Raw genomic sequence first — 22,558 nt, 5'->3', positions numbered from 1 at the left:
ATAACTGGGATACTCTGGCTATGACTAGAGAGATACTAGGGGAATCTGAGGGTGCCTAGTTGTAATGGAGATATTCTTCTGAGAGATAGAGAGATGCTATAAGAGAGAGATAGTCTGGGGTTGCCTATTGATCACTACTGATGGCTAATAGATTAATATTTTTCCTACCCTCCTCCTCCCTCAATACCACCCTTCACCACCCTTTTCTGAAACCTTTTGGCTTCGGCCCTCCCCCGAGTGGATTCTGAGGTTTATGAGGAAACACTCTTTTCTCTTCCTTTCTCAAGTAAGGGGATTTATTGGGAACAACAGCATGGAGGACTGAGGTAAGATGAGTTGAGAGGGATGAGGGTTTCCCTAATCTATAATGAGGGATAGCAGGACTGTGGGAAATGTCAGTCCTGTCACAACTGTGACACAAGTCTGTCAGGGAGATGGAAGACAACTGTTTAATCTTTCTTCTATCTTCAAATTCAAATCTCAGAGACACAAATCAGTTCTTCTGGTTCAACAACCACCATCAGCCACACAAAACCTTCTTCTTGCCTCCCCTCTCCAAAAGCCGAGAGACTTCAGCCTAGGACAGAAGGTAACGTGGATCTGTCCCTGCTTCTTCCCTCTTCAGCCTGGCTTGGCTCTCCAACTGACTTTCCTGGGAACATTCTAATTGGAATCTTCACCTTGATTGACAGATGAGGTCCCCAGCTTTCTGTCTTACATGCATGAAGTTCTCTCTTCCACATGATGCAGTTTGTAGCTGATAGTTCCACCTTTGGTAGCATGTAGAGTCAAGTAAAATCTGGTAGGACCCTAGTTTCATCAATGGTTCATCACCACATTCAGCCAGTTAAGACCCTAGAAGGAGGAACCCCTGCATGACAAAGTACTGAAGCAAAAGACTCTCGTAATAGCATTCAAGAGCCTCAAGAGGGTGAGCCCAGCAAAAGGACCTGCAGGGTCTTCTTTCCTCACTTCCTCCCTCCTCCTAGCATGGGTTAACCTAATCACAACAAAAACTAGCAGCGCTCAGATAAATCTTTATGAATATGACAGTAGTTAGAGCAGAGAAGCTTCGAGGAGCTGAATTTGACTGACATTTCAACAACTTTAACTCCAACAAGGACCTATCAGTAAGCAAAGACAGAATTTGAGTGACTCCTCAGTTTTAATAAGACTGATGATGTCAGCTTGGGAAATCATTTGAAAATTACTAGCATTATCATCTGTTCAGATTCAGAGACAAAACAATTAACTTTAGTAAAGACTTCCTAAAAATGGGTTCATTGAGAAAATCTTACTTTTACCCCCCAATAATTTTTTTCCACTTTTTGGAAGAGCCATCAATATCCAGGAGAAGCCTGTACTGAAGAAGCAGGCAACAAGTATGGCAAAAGAAGGTTAATTCTTTTTTTTTTTTTGGGGGGGGGGCAGAGATGAAAGATATCAATTGTAGTAAATGTACATTTACTATCCACCATTTTCCATGTAAAGGATCTCTACATCAAGGGGGGAAATACCACTAAAAATTTCTATAAACATTTTTTTTTTGTCCATGATGACATGCATGAATGAGATCAGCAGGTCTAATTCACTCTTTATCATTCCACATTTCATTTCTCCACTTTCACCATACAATATGTGGCAGGGACAATGTCTTATTCCTTTCTATGACTACTTGGGAAAAGATAGATTTTGAAATTGTGAGATCTGCTCCCACCCCACCCACCCCATCCCCCACCTCCCAACATCTGCTACCTTCAAGAATCAGAGAAAAGTTAAGAATGAGAGACAGAACTAGGAACTACCAAGGCAGGAGAAATTAAGACTCGTTAGACTCCTTCTTCAAGAACAAAGATATAGGACATTCATAGCTCAAAGTCTAGGAACATCCTTTCTCTGATATTACTACAATTACTATTGAGTTCTGAAGCCCAGGGTTAAAACTAAGCACAAGAGTTTTATGTGCTCATCTCATTCCACCAATTTTATTCTACAAAACATAAATTCATTAAGTCTCTACAACTAATTCAGGGTGGAGAACAGGATTTCTCCAGCCGCATCCCACCCCTATCTTAGTAAATAAGTCCTACGGTTAAGTTAAGTGGCTTGCCAAGGCTTACCCAGCAAGTGAGTCTCAGAGATGACATGTGAAGGCAGATCTTGCTCATCCAAGCCCAGAACTCTAAACCCTCAACAGTGCTGCTTCTAGGCCCCAGCAATCACATATTAAAACCAGTGACAGACCTTGACCAAAGCAACCCTCCAGACCTCACAGAAGAGAATGATGAGGGAGGAATTAAAAGAAAGAAGTAACAAACGACAGGGGGGAATTTTTCACTCCAGGGTCACCCTCCATGTAGGCCTGTACTCTTAGAATGAATGAGTGACAATGACCAACCAAAACAGGAAGCAAGAACCTTCTCCCAAAGTGTCCACCAAACCAGACTCTGACTGACCAGTGCTGCTTTTTCTTTGTTTCTTAAATGAGTGACTTGAAAGGAACACACAGATTAGAACTGCCTAGATTTCTGCAGCCCCAGATCCTCATTAGACAGCATTCTAAAGCATACTCAGCACAGTGTCACAGACTGGCACATGGAAGGAGGCACTGCACACAGCCAGCACAAGACACAAACCCTCACAGACATGCTGCTTCTCTTTTAGCCAAAAATAAGGCAAAAAATTGACTAGATGGCAGAAGAAAGCTTACCTTCTAAAGGTGAGAAAAGAATAAAACAAACATGAGAACAAAAACAAAAGGCAGAAAGAAGTCATAACAGTGAAGTCAAAAAGGTAAATTGTTTCTAAGTTAACTCTAAAGGATGTCAATGGTTTCAATATTGAGATTAGCTATAATCTAATTAAGAACTGTGTGAGACCCTCATATTAATAAACAAACACTACCTCCCTAGACAAAACTCCAGGTAAAATTAGCCTAGCCTGTTAAGTTTCATGTGGCTGATCATCAGAGGAAAAAAACTGGTACCATCAAAGAAAAGGTTAGAAATTCCAGCTGGGAATCGGGCTATGATGTTCTCAGTTTAATTGTGCCACTGATAGGCTACCAGACTCTGGTCATTTGTTGTGAATTAAGCATTGGGAGTGCTCGTCTCAGTAGCACAAATCTGGCATTACCAGCCTGGGCTTCATTCACCCATTTCTATGTCACCCAAAAGAGTGCAATCAAGTTCCTGGAGTTCCCAGACCAGATGCCTCACAGGTATCAGTCACTGTAGGAAGAAATAAGCCAACCCACAGCACAAGGCCATAGCTGGTAGAGACAGGGGAAATATCTCCCTATAGTCAAGAATAGGTTCAAGATAGGAGAAAAAAGGAGACGCTGGAAAACTCCTAAAACTAAAGAGTTTATACGAAAATGAACTTCCCAGTTGAGTTTTATATCTTTTCTCCTGGAATCAAAGGAATACGTGCCAAAATTTCTCCGACATTTTCTCAAGAGCAAAGGTTAGTGGGGAAAAGGTTTTCCATGAGGCTTCTGAGAAGTATGATCCTGATATAATGGTTCAAATATAGGCTGAACTTTCCCCCTCAAATATGGCTTATAGGGAGCCTCAGGGAGGCTATTATCAGGTTAACTTTTCAATGCATACCTATACAAAAGGTTCCTTTCAAAGAGATCTCATATTCAAACTTGGCCTTTACTCAGACCATCATGGTGCTTCCTGGCAATAGCAACCAGTAAAAAGTGGCATAAGAACCATTGCCAAAATTAGGATTCTTTCATCCATCCTTTCCTAAAGGAACTACACATTAGAAAAGCATTTGCCCATCGAAGAAACCAAAGAGTCCTGGCTTGATTTAAACAAGGTGAAGTATATTGAACATTAGTCCAAGCTATATGTGTATTCTATTTTGGTCAACAAGAAGTAGCTGGCCCCAAAGCAAAAAAGTTACCTAAATAAAGACCTGGCATGTCTTGGGCTACACATGAAAAATTACAAATAAACAAATCCTTCCCTCCCACCCCCCACCTCACTCAGTCTGGTCACCAGTTTTCTCCCAAATTCACGCTTACCTTGCTGGCCCAAGCATCTTCATCCCAGGAAGTAAGCTGTAAGACTCGGATGATCTCATTAATCTCTGTGCTCATCTTTTCCACTGTAAAGTTTCGGTTTTTCAAAGCTTCTTCAATACCTTGGTTGTTTGCGTTTCTGGTAGTTACAAAAATCTTCATAGCTGTAAAAACACACTAGAAGTTAGAAATTACACCTGAAATTCAATTTCGTTGTATAAGATGTAAGTCTTGAAATTTCTCAGACTTGTGAATGTTAAAAAATTCCCACATTGAGGAATCCTCCATTGGAACAAATTCCCTACTGGAAACATTTTTTTTTTACTGACAGAATGTCTTTGTTTTATTGTAAGACATGTCACCTCAATTTTAGTTGCTACTCAAATACTAAGGCCTATTACCCATTAAAGTACTTTCTGAAGACATTGGGGATACAGTTTAGCAACGGCACATTCGAAATGACGACCAAGATCCCAGAGACGATCTGGAGTCTCATATACTTTCTTCCATTGGTCAGTACTCTCATCATATTGGTAAAGTGAATTTTTTCTGCTGGTCCTGAAGACATGCTCTTCAACAGTTACTTGAGTTGCTCTAACAAGTGGAGTTTATTATTGAGAAGTACAAGTTTAAGATATGGATTTATGGACTGATCACATGGAAAATCTTTCTTGCAAGTCCATTTGTTTAGCTCAATATCATAGGCCTCCACGGTAAACATATGCTGATGATTTCCACAGGTTCCAGCTATGTAGTAGATAGAGTCATTATATACAGCTGCTAAGCCCTGGGTTCTAGGCACAGTCATAGGTGTTAAAAAGCCCCAGTAGTCTTTCTGAGGATCATAGCAGAGGAAAGATTCTCCCTGTAAAACATAGATGTTTTCTTTATACTCCACAGCACTGTGGAACTCCATTGCTACAGGCATTGGGCTAACAGCTGTCCAACAGTTATCTCCGCCGTCATAACACTCCACAGATTTTAGGGGGTTCCTCCCATCGCAAGGAGTTTTCTCCCCTAAAGCAGTCTTAAGTATGGGTGGAGTAGAGGTCCTCCCATTTCTGATCCTGGCGAGTTCTCACATCAAAATGGGGAATGTTTCCAGTAGGGAATTTGTTCCAATGGAGGATTCCTCAATGTGGAAATTTTTTAACATTCACAAGTCTGAGAAATTTCAAGACTTACAATCCGCCTAGCAAAACATTGGTTTTGCTTTCTTTTCTTTTCTATTTCCTCCCCCACTATTCTAATTTCTCTTAGAAAATTGAATATTGTGTATATCTATAGTTAGAAGTGCATTTAGGATTACAAATTGATTATGTTAAATGATCAATGGGGAGACTAGTCTCCCAATGATCATCAGCGGGGATGGTAAGTCTTGAAATTTCTCAGACTTGTGAATGTTAAAAAATGTCCACATTGAGGGATCCTCCATTGGAACAAATTCCCTACTGGAAACAATGATTATCTGCACCATGTGCAGAAGACATTAAGTATTTAACTAATTATGAATAAGTGCAATCATCATCTTTCCAAAAAAAAAAAACAGAATTAAAGTAAACCAAAATTTCCAGCCCAGAAATACCTCATCACAAGAAGACTAAACACACAAAATGTCATTATGACTACTTATAAATGAAGGAAATAATTCAGTATATACAACACTAAAACTCACAAAGTACTCAGGCCTCCTCAGAAAGCCAGGAGTCCTGCTCCTAACCACAGCTGAAGTTCACATAGAAAGAAGGCAGAGATTCCTCTAACTATATCAGTGTCTAGCCCACATCTCTCCATATGCTGCACAAGATCATACTGAGAGATGGTTTTGGCAAATGTTTTGCTAAGATCTAGGTAAACTGCATCTATAACATTCCCTTCAAGGATCAGAATAATAAACATCCAAAAAAAGGGGATAGTTATCTGTCACAACTGTGATTATCACTTGCTTTACTAGATGCTCTACAGCTTAATAGACTTGTCAGAAATTAAAGACAAGCTTCACTGTTGTATAGACCACAGATTCCAGTGTTTTCCCTTTTTTGAAAATCAGAAAATACTTGCCCTTCCCCAATCCTGTAATCATTCTCTAGTCTTCTATAATCTTTCAAGTATCACTGATAATTATCTTAATTGTATTTAAACCTAAGGTTATAGTTCATCTGACCCAAGTGACTTGAACTTAACTACATCTTTTCCCTTCATGCTATGTAATTTGAATCTGTTACCCTAAAAACTACTATCCCCAAAAAAAACTATGATTCCCAGCACCCTATTCACTTCCTGTCATTACGTGCTGACTTAGACAGGATATAAATTTGGTGGAGTTCCGTGTCTAGTTCTCTTTCTTTCCTGTTGAGGCTTTGGTGGAACAAGGATTTCAGGCAGGTAGGAAAACTTAGTCACATGGTTCTATTTTGTCAGATAATAAACTTTATAAAAATAATACTTGAAGTATTGGACATTAATTTAAATCCACAAAAGTGGGGTTCAGAACTCTTAATTCTCTCTGAGTAGATTAGTTTGAAAAGAAACCACATTTCTCCTACCCCCTCCCCAAGAACTCTCTTTGGAGTTTTCCTGGCATTTCTGCAGCCAATCCTGCCTTCCTGCCTCCCTCCCTAACTGCCTGGGTGGTACTTGCGGAGCCACCTGCTAACGATCCTGATCCTGATCCTGATCCTGATCCTGATCCTGATCCTGATCCTACTCCTGCTCCTGCTCTTGCTGCTGATTGCTACCGACAAGCTGAGAGTCCTTGGAGTTGATATCTGGAGGCTGGGAAAGTATAAATTCCTTTCCCTTACATTGCCAACACCTGAATACTTGCTTGCTGCTTGCCTTGGAAGACTGGGTGTTTCCCTTAGGCAATAATTAGCCTCCTAAAGGGCTTTTACCTGAGGAGAGCTTCTACCTTCTTAATTCCCTGCTCAGGTGGCAGAGGAAGCAAGCTGCTCCCTGGCATTTTTTACAGGGGGTGAGGGGCATCGGGGGAGGGGGGGAAGGGGAAGGAAGGTTACTCTTCCAAACAGGAAGTAGAATTGCAAGCATGGCCCACTCTATGAAAGATCGGTGCATTACCTATCTCAAAAAGCTCCCAGTTTTAGGGTATATTTTCCTCCTATCATTCCTGGGTGTACTGGTCCTTGCAATTAGCTTGGGTAATTAGCTTGGGTAATCCTGAGATTCAGGGGACAAATTCTTCTCCCTATACCCCCTTGCCATTTTGGCCTGTGTAGTCTCTACAGTACATCCTATATGGGATTCTTCCACACTATGTTCAGTGCAGAATTCTCCCTCACTATGGGAGATCCCAGGTGTGACCAAAAGAAACCTAGATGGATGATGATACTGGGGAGGGGAAGGAACCTTAAAAAGAATCTGGAGGTGGATTTTAAGCCCTTCAGACTCCATTATTTTATAGAAATCTGTGTATTAGAATTGAAAAATAAAAAAAAAAGAACTCTAATTCAGTGCCTATATCCTATCACATATATTGTACTTGCTGATTGCTTGTTTTAAGATTTTATTTTATTTGTTAAGTTTTATTACAATAAATCATTTTAAGCGACTGTGTTTTGGCTATTAGCTATATGTTCTGTTGTTACATTCTCTTCATTTGTATCTGTCCCCTATGACTGGACTGGAGAAGATACCATTATAAAAGCACCTTTGAATTGTTTGTAACAAGAGGCCAGGGTCCATTTAGTAGTTGAAGTGAAGTGCTATAGAACTGTTCTCCACATCCGCATTTACAAAAATGTAATGGATGAGACATATAAAGACATTCTTTTTACAGCTGTTATAGTCTCACGTCAGAGGAACTGGGGAAAGTTTTCCTAGGGGACGTGGTACCCCTGGATGGCTCCCAAGAGGGAGAATTTCCCATGAAGCCTAGTAGCTTCTGGATGTTTTTTAACTCTTCAGCTTAACCTACCTCCACCAGAATGATCTAGATTCTTAGTGACATTTTAGACTCAAAAGGTTTTCCTGAATTAGCTGCTATACTATTGTTTTTTTAATAAACCTGTTTTTTTAGTGAAAATTAATGAGTTGATTTGTGTGTTTGTCAACACCCTCCCTCAGGGGGATTGTGTAATTTGTCATAAAATTCAAGTTTTATAAAAGTTAAGAAACTTGCTACCTCCCAGAATCCAGGAAGTGAACTGCTTGGAGAAGGAACCATGGGGATGCCTGCAGAAACTTCACACTGCAGTACTGGTAGGAAAGTGTGCCAGGCTTTTGGGGGAACTATTCCTACCATACTAACTTAGTAAAATGCCCCTTTCTAAAAACTAATTATATCAGTCTAGCTAACTAATAGTCATGGGGGAAATACACCATTATGGGCTCATGGACTGTAACATTAGAAAATCACCCTTCAAACCTTTTAGGATCCTAGATTCAGAGGGATAAGAAATAACCAACCTGTCAGTGCTAATGGGAGCTGGAACAATGAGGTCCAGAGCATGTGCTATGAAAACATTTTCTTTTAAGTGTAGAGACCAATAGAATAGAAGGAAAGCCAAAAAGAAACACAGCAAGGAGGATTGCTTTGAAAGTTACATGCTGAATTTTATATATATATATATATATATATATAAAGAGAAAGCAAGTAGCATTTGGTTCATTAAGAGGGATTCAAATGGGGGCAGCTAGGTGGCTCAGTGGATTGAGAGAAAGGTATAGAAAGGAGAGGTCCTGGGTTCATATCTGACCTCAAACATTTCCCAGCTGGATGACTCTGGGCAAGTTACTCAATCTCCATTGCTTAGTCCTTACCACTTTTCTGCCTTGAAAGTAATACACAGTTTTGATTCTAACACAGAAGGTAAGGGGAGGGAGAGAGAAGAGGGAGACAGATAGAGACTGAGATTCAAGTACAATCCTCTTTGTCTGCTCGTTTTTGTATACAGAAATCTTTATTTAGTGATTAAGTTCAGATTTTTTTAATTGGAAAAAAGAGGATAACAAAGAGGATAATAATTCTAAGGAGGGTATATTAGCATGTACTGCTCTATAATTTTCAAATTAGATCTCTAATATAATAAAGTTTCTAAATAAATGTCTCCATTAAAAAAAAAAACAATAAGAAGCTAATCTACAAACTAAGCCTGGGATATCTGATATTTACCAGTTAGTCTGGGAGATCCCAACTATATGGGACAAAGTCTAGGAAAATATCCCTGGGCCAAAGGCATTAGGGAAATTTACACAAATAAACTAGTAACCAACTGAATCTACAGCCACTAGGCTGGACAGAATGTCTAGTTACCAAATCAATTACTGCTTGTCTTTGTACAGATGGACAGACAAGAAGACAGTGATATGCAGTTAAGAAAATATAAGAGAAAAATAAGATCCATCACATAAAAAAAAACCAACAACACTAACTTGAAGGGTCAAATCATATACTTCCAATTCCCTGTAACAAAAATACATAAAGTAAATACCTGAAATGAGGACTGGCAATAACTCTTTCACAGTGTTCATTGAATTCACCAACATCACTCTATGTTCCTGGTGGGTCAATTCCTGTTGTCTTTCATCAATCATTTTGGCCATTTTCGTCATTCCTAATTCATAAAAAACAAAACTATCTGTTATAAGCAGTAGGATGAAACCTAGATTCATAGACTTGGTTTAGGTCAAACCTCATTAAAGTAATACAATAACAATCAGAATTAAATAAGCTCTCAATGAATTCAGATATAGGTGTATGTATATATGTGTGTATAATTAATTATATTTAATATAAATATGTGTATATATTATATAATACATAATTCTATGTAAAATACAAACATAAATTCTACAAGCACTGATGGCCCACTGACTCAACAAAACAAAATTTCATTTAAAGAAAGAATATAGATAATCCTCTAAAGCTTAATGTATATATATTAAGCTGTTCTCAAAGACATAGCTAGGAATTCTGTACTAATTGGGACCCAGAAAGATATTGAATATTATAATAAAAATAATGTGGATTCCATGAAGTATTTTCATTTAGGACTTGGATATATCCAGTCCACATGCTGCATTGTGAGTATAGCTATGCCTATACTATAAAAACGGAGACTTGAATCCAGGACTCCATTCCCCAGAAGTCCTTGCTCACTTCCCAAAATGCCTTATAACCTCACCTGGGCTGAGAACAGATAGGGTATTTAACCTCGTTGTAAAGGCTACGTGTCTTTTTTCTACTTCCACTTTGGAGCAGACACGTCTCTCCTGATGTGAGTGAAATTGAATTGGGCCTCTCGGCCCACCTAGCACATGCCTTTCTTACTTGTATTTTCTTTATATTTTAATCTTGAATAAACCTCTAAAAAAATATAATACTCCTTGCAGAGAGAAACTAATTTCTACCTGCCCCAACTTCCCCCCAAATTTTAATCTTACAATACTATTTAAGAATCTCCCAGCAATCTAATAGCAAAGAATACTTTGAAAGCTTACATTAAAGGTGTTAAGGAATAAATAATGAAAATACCAGGAGACATCTGATGTCTTTTCATCAATGGTCTAATATTTTACATTTTAGTAGCATAAGTCAAAAGAATGATTTGGTTCTCTAAATCACTAAAAAACTGAAGGAAAGTCATGTCTAGATCACTTCCATGATGCTTCAGATTAGAAGTACTTTTTATGATTATCTACGATAGACACAAATTTCCATAATTACAATACTTTAAATCACTATAACTGTTATCAAGCACATTCAATCTAAGGGATATCTATCCACATATTGGGAAGTTTAGTTATTTAGGTCTCAAAAGGATATGAATCCCAAGAGCAGAGTTATGCTGAAAAGACAATGTTTGTATACAATGTTACCTTAATAATGTGGTCATCTGAAATGTTCAAAATTTGGGATTTGGGATGTGAATGTTTCTGTGTAATTTAAATGACCTCAGCAGGCAGGGTCTCTTTTCCAGGCTATAATTACTATCATTAAGTAAAACTGGATTTGTACTATGAGTTTTTAAGCTGTAATTTCAAAATAATTTCCTCTGCTTTGGTTTAATTATTATTCTAAAATTTATTTTTATTTGGGTAAGGAACTTTTAAAAATCCTAGGTAACCACAACATCATAATTTTCTTTAAATCTCATTAAATTATTCAGTCTTGGGCTACCAACAATCCATTGGTGGTAGGAGGATTCATTAGTAAGCTAAGAGTCATAAAGGGCCACAGGCCAGCTGGCAAACAATGAAGGAATGCTGTGTAATATGGAGTAGAGAGGTCAAAATTCAGGGTGGCCTTCAGCATTACAGCAATGGAAAACTATTTCCTACATTCTCAGGCTACATTTGCAATGTCTAGTTGAATGTAACTTCACCAAACAGGAACAGGATTTTAATTTTATATGTATACATTTTTTTTCATTATTTAGACATCTTCAATGTTTCTATCATCAAAATAGGAAGCTGTGGAACCTCAATAGTATACAAACAAATTCCAACCTCCTCTTGCATACAAGTCTTAGTTTCTGCTTTTTTACATTTTTATATTCTTCATAAATATCTTCAGAGGGAAGAAAAAAGTTCTATCCTCTTGAACAAATGAAGATAATATAGAGAAAGTTCTAAGTGCCAAACCTGGTCCCAAATTCTTAGTGTAGGTGACCAAATCCTCCATTGTCTCTACCACTTCTGCCACTGTTAGATATTCCAAAATGCCTTTGCACACACGGATGATTTTGCGGACCTAGAAAGAAAATCACAGAATGCTCAGAGACCCATCTAATTCAACTTCAAACTGGTCAAAAAGCTACAAAATCTCTAAGAGTTAACCATAAAGCTTTCTCTTGAAAATTCTAGTGAAAGGAATGGACTACGTCCCAAAGCAGGCCACTGCGTGTTTGGGTAGCTGAAACTATAAGGAAATTTCTCCCTATAGCAAGCCTAACTATGCCTCCCTGAAACATCTTTCCATTGCACTATTCCCTCTATGATTGGTCTAAACCTCATCTCAATGGAGAGCCCTTCAAATAAAGTTTGGTGTGTTATATTAAGCAAAGAAACATTAAGTCAAGCAGATGATCATACTGATATGAAGATATTAACATTTCCTCGCCACGGTAAATAAACTAAAATTCCCTATCAATGAAGGCAATAACTTTTAAGATCAAGCTTGGAGTGGGTGTGTATAATTGGCTAACTCTCACAACTTAGCAAGTGGGTGGCAAACTTAATCCTTGCTTTGTTGGAAAACAGGTCAAAATTTGCCCCTAAATAACTCATTAGAGGAACTTGGAATAGGACCTAAGTACTTTTCATTGTTTGGGGTATTGAGTCCCTACTGTGGACACTCATAATTTACCCTTTCTGCCACAGAGGGAGAACACAAGCAATGTTCACAAGAATAAGATACCTACCTCAGCCTCATCAAAGGTGAGGAGCAAGTCAGATGTTCCAGAAAGTATACCCCTTGAGCCATCAATCAGATAATCACGAGCTGGCACAGAGTAAGGATCTGCCTGAAGCATCTGGGCTGCCTGAACAAGCTTAGTACAAGCATTTTCGACCCTGTGTAGAACAGAATGGCACTGAATAATACTCACTGACTGAGGCCAAACAGAAGAAGAACATGTGCAAATACAAATGACTCGAATTCATTCTTTTACTGTATGCTCAAAAAAAAAGTCTAACAATCAAATTCTTGGACATTCAAATACCTAAATGGCCATATAAATTTGGCTTTCTAATAAGGGTCACATCTTTTAAGTTCATTCATTCATTCAACAAACAAGTTACTGATGTGCCATCTATTACAGCTGCTAAGCCCTGATTCCATTACTGTTACTCAGTTGCACAGAAAGGAAGGCAACAGGCTCAGGCTTCAGTGTTGTTTTTATACTGACACACACACACCTGATATACACACACACCTGATATATATATATATATACACACACACACACACACACACACATATATATATATACACACACACACACATATATATATGTATATATATATATATATACACACACATATATATATATATATATATCACAAATGGGTAATATCCCTGATATGATCAAGACTTTTAAAATAAGGGAGTTTGAAGAAGGTGCCTGAAACACGGTGTCACTTCATACTTACATGGAGAAAAAAAAATGAGTGTGGCTATTAGTAAGGAAATATGAGGTTAAAACCCTAAATTTTTTACCTATCTGGCTAAATGGACACTTCAGAAAAGACCTATCTATGTCGTATTACATGACTAATATCATGAGTAGCAAGACAAGTTAGGCAAGATCCACCAAGGATAAGAAACTAATACAAAGTTATTTCTTTTGGGAAATTCAAAGCACATTAACTGAGAAATCAAATTTTCAACCTCCTTTGACTTAACATGTGATAAATTCAACAAATAGTTCCTGAAAGTCTCCTAAGGGCAAAGTGCCATTCTAGGAACTGAGTATAGAAGACGGTCCCTGACCTAAGGGAGTTTACAATTTAGTAAGAGAAATAAAATATGTACATGATTATTAACTCCAGGAATCCCAAGGAGAAAGAAATTATTTCTGATTGGGGCAAAGTCTAGTAGTAGGGAAGTAGCTGCCTGTAGCACAACATATAGAAGCTGGCTGTAATAAGGGGCATTTTTTTCATATTAATTTTAATAAAATGTAAATATAGTTGATGGCAGATAGACTGTTGACAGAGTGAATGAATGAGAATGAAAAGGAAAAGGCAGGTGGAAGATAGAGGTAGACGTAGCCAGACAGCAAGAAGGATGAATGAAGTTGTGAACTTGGGAAACTGGAAGGATGATGGGTACCCATCAGAATTAGTGACTAATTCGGCCAAGAAACACCACCTAGCAGAATGGGTTTAGAGGAAATGATAATGAATTCTGCTTGGACACATGAAGTTTGAGACACCTAGGAGACAACTAGGTGCTGAGGTCAAGAGGGGAGTTCAGGAAGCTCAGGAAAGAGATTGGGCATGAATATATCCATTTAGAAGTCATCTGCACAAAGAGGGAAAGAGAGAAGGCAAAGCCTTGGGAAATAGCCAGTTAGGAACAGGACTTGGATGATGACCCAACTAACACTCAGCAAAAAAGACCAGGAAGGGGCTGTCAGACAGATGGGGAACCTGAAGAAGGCTTTGTCATGAAAATCAAGATGACAGAATATCAAGGGGGGAGGGGGAGAGAGAGAGACAGAGAGACAGATAGAGAGACAGAGAGAGAGACAGAGACAGGGAGAGATGAGGGAGAGAGGTGGGGGGAGAGACAGAGAGAGACACAGAGAGAGACAGAGAGAGACAGAGAGAGATGGGGGAGAGAGAGGTGGGGGGAGAGAGAGACAGAGAGAGGTGGGGGGAGAGAGGTGGGAGGAGAGAGAGATCAACATTGTGAAATGCTAGATATCAAAATAGATGATTAAAAAAAAGTCACTACAGTTAGCCACTGAAACATTGGTAAACAAAAGGTATTTATATTTTGGAACTTCTTTAGATAGTCTTTCGGGGTGCATACTTATCCCTTTATAACATCATAACAATCAAAACTATTCATTTAGATAGTACTTTTAATTAAAAACAAGGCCTTGATGGGGGAGGGCAGAATTAAAGTGTAAGGGGAAAGGTAGCTCAGTAGACAGAAGACCAGGCCTGGAGATGGGAGGTCCTAAGTTAAGATCTGGCCTCAGACACTTCCTAGCTGTGTGACCCTGGGCAAGTCACTTAACCCTCACTGTCTAGCTCTTACCATTCTTCTGCCTTGGAACCAACATGCAGTATTGATTCTAAGAGGGTTGTTTTTTTTTGTTTGTTTTTTAAGTGTAAGGGGGAAGAAGAAAAGAAGGGACAAGGTTGATGTGAGCAAGAGATGTAACTAGAAAATGTTTAAGAAAACAAAGTACAATATAATGTTAATTTATGGTTTTCTAATTGAAAGTCAGCCCATTTTTACTCCAGAAGAAGGTGCCATTCTGAGAGAGGTCAGTTCCCTGCCTATTAGTAATTGGAAGTCTGAGCTACAGCTACCCACAGAACTATGAGTCATGGATAGGGTGGCTGGAGAGTTCTTGTTACCAGCACAGTTATAATTTGCACAAATGAAGCCCGCATGTCAATGGGAACATGATGTGTCTACACGTGATAGGCTTTAATCAAGTTCACCATGTAGCAAGTGTACAACACAAGATTCAAGGAGATAGCCAACATCATGTAAAACAAATAAAACCAAATGTTCTAGACTGCCTGCTCTCAAACTGAAAAGATACCACTGGTTTCCTCAGTGAATATCTCTTTGATCTGTCCAAGCTGTACAGTACCCTGCAAAGAGGCTTTCTCAGTCTATTAATGCCAAACAATGATAGTGCAAAGACCTATATGTGTACATTCAGAAATAGAAAAAAAAAAGCAGTGAGTAATACTGAAAGCATCCAAAACCACATAAGGCCACAACTCATTCCTCCCTGCCAAGACATGTACACCGAAGGAAGAGCCTAATCCCCCTCCTCTACAAAAAACCAAAACCCCACCAATTCTTTCAAATTAATTTAATTTGGATTGGGACAAGAGTGAATGTGTAACCAACTCTTAAGATGGATCTGGTTTAAGAGTATTAATTCAAGCAAAGCATAAGATGGGCAGGAAACTGTGGCTAAGAAGAGAGCCATTCATCACTAAACTGACCAGTCCGTAATAAATGATTTGGCCACATCAACATATGAAACAAAGAAAAATACACAATCATTCAATGACATAATGATGGCAGAGGGGAAAAGGAAGGAGAAGGTGCTAAGAATCGCACCATTTTTAAGACTATTAATTCTCAATTTGAATTTCTGGCAATTCTCAGTTTGAAATTCTGGTCTACTGAATAACCAGCATATATACACTACTGGAGGAACTGAATTCTGTCAATTTTGACATTCTCGCTATTAATAAAGTCAGAAAATAAAAGGAAGTTGCAGTTCAGTGGAAGGAAGAGACACATAGAAGTTGGCAGAGATGGTGTTATTGGAATTCCAATGATAATAAAGAACATGGGAACTTGATTATCATATAGTACAGATATCAGGATAAGCATTTGCAAAGCCTATCAGGGAGAAAACTGTAGCCTCTGCACCAGCATCAAGGATGGAGTAGAGGAATTCTACAAAGAACTTGATCATATCCTCCAAATTAAAGCAACATGTTTTGAACATTCAATTACTTCATTGCAAAGAGAAAATGTTGAAAAATATATTTGGCAAAAGTTGGTTCACAAGTAAGAAAGGAGAAGGGCAATCATCTAAATAGAAGTTTCCTTTCCATTTATTGTAAATCCTTTCTTCAAGAAAGTTGGGGAGAGGGCAGCTGGATAGCTCAGTGGTTTGAAAGCCAGGCTTAGAGATGGGAGGTCCTGGGTTCAAATATAGCCTCAGACACTTCCAAGCTGTGTGACCCTGGGCAAGTCACTCTTTTGCCTTAGAATCCATTTCTAAGGTGGAAGGTAAAGGTTTAAAAAAGGGGAGAGTGGAAAAAGTGGGGAGTTGCAACACACTGGACATAGTGAAGAAGGATTAAGATCACAAAAAAGGCAAGTTAATTTTATTCTTACAGGCAGGAAATGACTTGCTATTCAGCTGATATTATTTAAAAAATCAACTGTCTGTATACAAGTAAGCCACTGATTTATTAAAGAAATGACCAAAATCAAAACCTATCACAAAAAATTAAAATATATGGCAAGTAACTGAGGCAATTCTAATAAGATGTAAGCAAACTGTTGATGCTAAAAATAGAAAATGATAAAAGTCCAAAGGACATTGACAGTAGACTCACCATTTCCTAAATCTAACCAATATAAAGCAATAGCCACTAAAAAAAAAAATCTAGAAACTGCCTTGAACCAGGTGATCTTAACAAGCTGAAAAAGATGGCAACAAAAGGAAACACCAGTCTACAATATAAACTCATCCATACAAGCTTATGGAAGTTGATGGGATTATGAAGAATGTCAGTTTATTAAAGAAGAAAAAGAAGATGAAAACAAATTTACAGAAAGCTTGGAGAAAGGCCCAATTAAGATCACAGGATCATGGACTACAGCAGGGCTTCTTAAATTCTTTAACCTTCTCAGAATAATGTTTTATTGAATGCATAAAAATAAAATACATAGGACTACAAAAAATTAACAAAGATTAGTATAAATAAATATTTAAACTTTTCCCCCATCCTGGATCTCAGATCTCCTGAAATCTATCCACAGACTCCTCGGGAATTAGAACTTTAGAGATCATATTATTCTAATCCCTTCACTTTATAGATGAGGAAACTGAGGTCCATTGAGGTTAAATTACTTAATCAAAGTTATACATACACAGGACACAGAGGTGAGATCTGAACTCAAAGCAGGGCTTTTCCCATTAAATCATGCTGCCTCCAAAATTAATTCAGATCATTCTAAGTGCATTAGGGATGAAATTGGAAGGCTAACAGATAAAAAATAGGAAAGATTTGTCAAGATTTCCATAACAAACTTTTTTTTTATCAGAAACAATGGAGCCATGACACATCTGCTCAAATATTACTGTTCTTCAATGGCTTGATATTAACCAATTAACCAATGGTACCAGTAAATAGCAAGCTAACCATGAGTCAATAATGTGATACGGTAGTTAAAAAAGCAATCATGACATTGAATTATCTAAATAGTTATAGATTATTTAAGACCTAAGAGATGCCTTTTTTTTCGCTCTATTTTCAACACTGCTTAGACCTCTAAGCATTATGTACAATTCTTATCTGTCATTTTTATATTTGGAGAATTACTTGGCATTTTGGGTCTTTTTTGCAAATGTTCTGGAATATGGATAATAGCCTCTATTATTCACTTAACTTTCCATGTGTAGAAACAATCTGAGAATTTCAGGACTCTAGAATATAATGCCAAATAAATCTAAGAGGTGAAGAAGCAAGATCTGCATCTGGTCCTGGTTTTTACTAATTGGGTGACATACCCAAATACAATATTAATCTACATCAGAGGTGTCAAATACAATGACTTGACAATCCCCAAGTGTAGTATGGACCAGATTTTAAAATGTGACTTGGAAATATTTGATTAAATAAAAATAAAATATTCCAGATACATAAAAATACAATATAACATGGATAGTGTTGATATGTGGTTTTTAAAGTCAAATATGCTGCCAGCAAGGTCCCTGGCTTACAGTTTAGTGATCAAGTTTCTATTAGAGTTTAATATCACTTTTCTACATGATTCAAATGATAATATTTTATTTACTACAGTTTACATTTCAATGGATCTATGATTTCATAGACATGAACCTTTCTTCCCACAACATATTATCTGGTGTGGATTCTTGTCTATGTTTTCCCTTAGATCCACCACTGAAAAATCTACCCAATCCCCTTGCACCTGGAAGACCAGCTAATATGATAGAAATGGGAAATGATAAATATTAGAGGGGATTTAGAAAAACTGGGACACTAATGCAATGCTGGTGGAGTTGTGAACTGATTCAACCATTCTGGAAAGCAATATGGAACTATGCCCAAAGAGCTATAAAACCTTAATCCAGCAATGCCACTACTAGATTTGTACCCAATAGATATTTGGGGGGGGGGGGAGGAGAGGATCTATTTATACAAAAATATTTGTAGTAGCAAAGAATTGGAAAATGGAGAGGATGTCCATCAATTGTGGAATGTCTGAGCAAGTTGTGGTATATGATGATGATGGAATACTACTATGCTATTAAGAAATGATGAGCAAGAGAATTTCTGAGAAACATGGAAAGACCTATATGAAGTGATGAAGAATGAAGTAGGAAGAACCAGGAGAATATTATACACTGTAACAACAATAGCATATGATTTGAACATCTATGAAGGACTAAAACAATTTGAAAGATCTTATGATGAAAAATGCTATCCACCTCCAGAGAGAAAACTGATGGGAGTCTGAATGCAGATCAAAGCAGGTCATTCTTCATTTTTTTAAATGTGTCTTTTTCTATAACATGAGGAATATGGAGATATGTTTTGTATGATACCACATGTATAATCAATAGTAAATTGCTTACCATCTCAGGGAAGAGCCAGGGGAAGGAAAGAATGAGGAGATCAAAATGTTAGAAAACAAAAAAAATGTTTTCTCATGTAAATGGGGAAAAAACTAAAACACTAGTAAAGAAAAAAAGAAGTTTAAAAAAAGAAAGAAAATCTACCCACAAGAACCAATTTCTCCAACTTTTCTTTTTTTGGGGGGGTGAGGGGGCATTATACACCAACTGATGAGCTAGAAGTTTTTCTCCAAGTTCTTTTACATTTCATGATTATTATTTCAGTTTACTTTTTGCTCTGTAAACTTAATTATTAAATTTAAAAATCACCACCAAAGCAGCTTTTTAAAAGGAAAAGGGAAAAGGAGTTTAAAAATTATTTCTTCATCATCAAGCTTCTTAGAAACATTCTACAAATTGTTAAGATCACTCAAAGTTCACCACAGGGAAGATCAGATTTAAGATTTCATGAACTGTTTTATTAGGGGAAGTTTGTGAAAAGCAATGGCATCCAACTGGGCTCGCTATTGAAAGCTCAAAGGTGAACTATTTAAAGCTTGAGAGTTTGCTCTAGTTCAAAAATGCAGAGAAGCAGCTGCCAAACATGAATGAATATTTAAGGAAAACTTGGTCAGAGGAATTTGGGGATGCTATCTTTTATTATACCACTAGCAGAAAAGGTCACAGATTCACATTAAATACATACACATAAAGCACATTCTCTCTACATACAGTTAGGGGGCAGTGCCCATAGTGGCTATGACAATGAATTCTAAATAAAGACATTCCTTTGACTTTTATAAAAAAACGTACAAGATAATTTTAAAATATATGTTTTACCACAAATAACTTAAAGTATTAAAGAGATTTGTTTATTTAGTTGGGACCTAAGATCTCACTGAAAGAAAAAGAAGAAAAAGATCATTAACAAGAGCTAAAGACTTAAGAAATATGAAAGTCAAAACAAGTATTCTTTAATCCTCTTAGCATCTGAAGAAGGTAAGTATCACATTTCAAGATTATATTGTAATTGTGCTAGGAGATAAAACAAAAATTAAATTGCTAAATTAAGTAAGCCAGTCACCACAAAATGTGGCTAATGTATGACATTATTCAATAATGGCATACTCTATAAATGTAAACATTCAGCAATATTCTTTACCAAACAAGCAAAATAATCCAAGAGAGAATGAATGAACTTGAGGTAACTAGAGGAATATTGAGGCTAAAAATGAAAAATTTTGACAGTTTAATATAGTAATATAATTTAATATAATTTGCTAGGTAAATGGTATTTTGAGCTGGGTCTTAAAGATTAGGTAGTTTTAATTGTAGATGGTAGGAAGGGCATTACAGGCATGGAGAACAACACATAAGCAAAAACAAGCAAGCAGGTGGAGAAGTAAAGGGCATGTTTGGGGAATGGCAAATTTGATGTAAAGGAGAGTAGTTGGAAATAAACGGGAACTATAGGTTCAAAATATAGGCAGAGATAAAGGCAAGATGCCAATTGAGTGCAAAACACAAGGGAATGTGATGATACTTCCTGCTATTCTTACTTTTAATACCATGAAACTTTTCATAGCATTTGTTTTATGATCGTCAAAGTATTTATTTTATGATAAGCCAAATTGTATAAGAAAGTGAAACTTCAAAGCCTTTAATGGAAATCACACAGAAGGAGCACAACAGTAAAATCTCATCTAAGGAACACAAATGGTGGGTCTGTTGGAAGCCAAATTGGAAAATCTTGAAAGATGAAGTATTTATACTTTATTCTACAGTTAGGTGCCATTCAAGAGTTCTGAAAACAGATTAAGATGGGAGAGACTGGAGTTACAGATTTGAGAGCAATTATCATGAAAAATGGTATAATATCTTACACTCTGGCAGGCAAAAAATATGATATGAATCTTGTGCAAAATCTGCAAACCTCAAACTCTATCTGGTTAGCTTTGTGACCACGTGACTAAGAATGTGCTACCAGCTAAATGCAGCTGTTCCTAGTTCAAAAAGAAATCTTTTTCCCAAAGAGGTTTTCCAATGGGCTCCTTACTACATACTATAGTTTACCCATTTATCAGTTTCAGGTGTTTCTAAAAAATAATTCTTTTTTCCCTACTGCTAGAAAATAACATTCACAGTTTGGGACCTGATTTTAAGATGTAAAATTATATTTTCCTGAGTTTCTTTGCATTTCTTCTCTTGATTAATTTTATTTTTTTTCAGGTAACAAGGATTTATTTTTGCTCCTTCCAACTTAATTCTACTCAAAAAAATAAAAAAACCCTTACAATTATGAATAGCCAAGCAAAACAAATTCCCACATGTTCCACAAATCTATCTCATTCTGCACCATAAATCCTTCACTTCTTAGTCAAGAAGTGGGTAGCATTTTTCATCATCAATCTCCTAAAATCGTGGTTTTAAGTGTCTTGCATATCCATGGTTGGTCAGTGCATTGATGGGAATTCTTATATCTTTCCAAATTTTTGTCTTTGCATTATTTTTGTTATTGTAATTGTATAAATTGATCCTCAGGTTCTGCTAATTTCACTCTGAATCAGTTCATACAAGTCTCCCTAGGCTTCTCTGAAGCAATTCATTCTATTATTTCTCTAGCATCATATACTGTAACATATATATTCATTCTGACAAACTGATAGGGATGCTTCCATTTCCAGTCTTTGAGGTCCTTATCATTTTTCTGGAGGCATTTATTAGATTGGAAGCATCATAGTGAGCCTTCAATGTCAAGCAAAGAAAGAACCTGAACTTTATGTCATAACTAAAAAGCGCCATCCAAGATTTTTGATTCGAGGCATGACATAATCAGAGAGATACATAGGGACTTCACAGAAATTTTTAGGGTGCAGATGAATATCATCTCCCTTATGAAGCTTCCCTTGATCTTCCACTTCACCCTCGCAACTTACCCAACCTCCCTGCCAAAAGGCAACCATCCCTGCTGTTTCCATCTCTTATAGCACTTCCAATTTCTTCTTTGGGGTGATCACATACTACTTTGTATTGTAACTGCCTGTTCATCTTATCTCTCCCACTAGATTACAAACTCCTTGAGATCAGAAACTAGAACAGAAAAGGATCTCTTTAGATAAACCAACAAGAAGCATCAGAGATATACCAATAGAATCCATTAAAAAAAAAACTCAATGATTTCTATACTTTAATTTCTGGAGCATGAAGAATAAAACATTTTACAGAAATGAAATAATGTTTGATACTGCAAAAGCACCCATTCTAAAACAAATCAGGCTATCTGCAAAAGCATTTAGTGTATGGCTTGGGTTCACTCATTATACTGAGTGGGATTTTGGCCTAGTCTAATAAAAAAAAAAAACCACACAGAAGAACTTCTGATTGGTAAAATGTTACTCACTAAAATCAAAGCTGAAAATCTAAAGAAGTTATTAAGACTCCTGTTTTTGTCACAGAGGCCTACTAAAAGGAATTTTTGCTTTTC

At 37.1% G+C, this 22,558-nt stretch overlaps 1 protein-coding gene across 4 annotated transcripts in view; it reads right to left on the bottom strand.

Annotated features, from left to right (window-relative positions):
• The window catches only part of VCL (vinculin), a 117,854-nt gene that overhangs the window by 50,718 nt on the left and 44,578 nt on the right, over positions 1–22,558 (bottom strand). For all 4 annotated transcript variants that reach the window (XM_001364451.5, XM_001364377.4, XM_056819803.1 and 1 more), the window contains exons 3-6: positions 12,415–12,565; positions 11,636–11,744; positions 9,484–9,606; positions 4,037–4,197 (exon numbers count right to left, since the gene is read on the bottom strand). In XM_001364451.5, coding sequence (XP_001364488.1) covers positions 4,037–4,197; positions 9,484–9,606; positions 11,636–11,744; positions 12,415–12,565 — 544 coding nt within the window. The remainder of the gene's footprint in view (positions 1–4,036; positions 4,198–9,483; positions 9,607–11,635; positions 11,745–12,414; positions 12,566–22,558) is intronic.

Source organism: Monodelphis domestica, chromosome 1 (assembly GCF_027887165.1).
Source record: "Monodelphis domestica isolate mMonDom1 chromosome 1, mMonDom1.pri, whole genome shotgun sequence".
Taxonomy (NCBI): domain Eukaryota; kingdom Metazoa; phylum Chordata; class Mammalia; order Didelphimorphia; family Didelphidae; genus Monodelphis; species Monodelphis domestica.
Note: the sequence above shows the minus strand (reverse complement) of the source record. Positions and strands in the feature narration are given on the sequence as shown.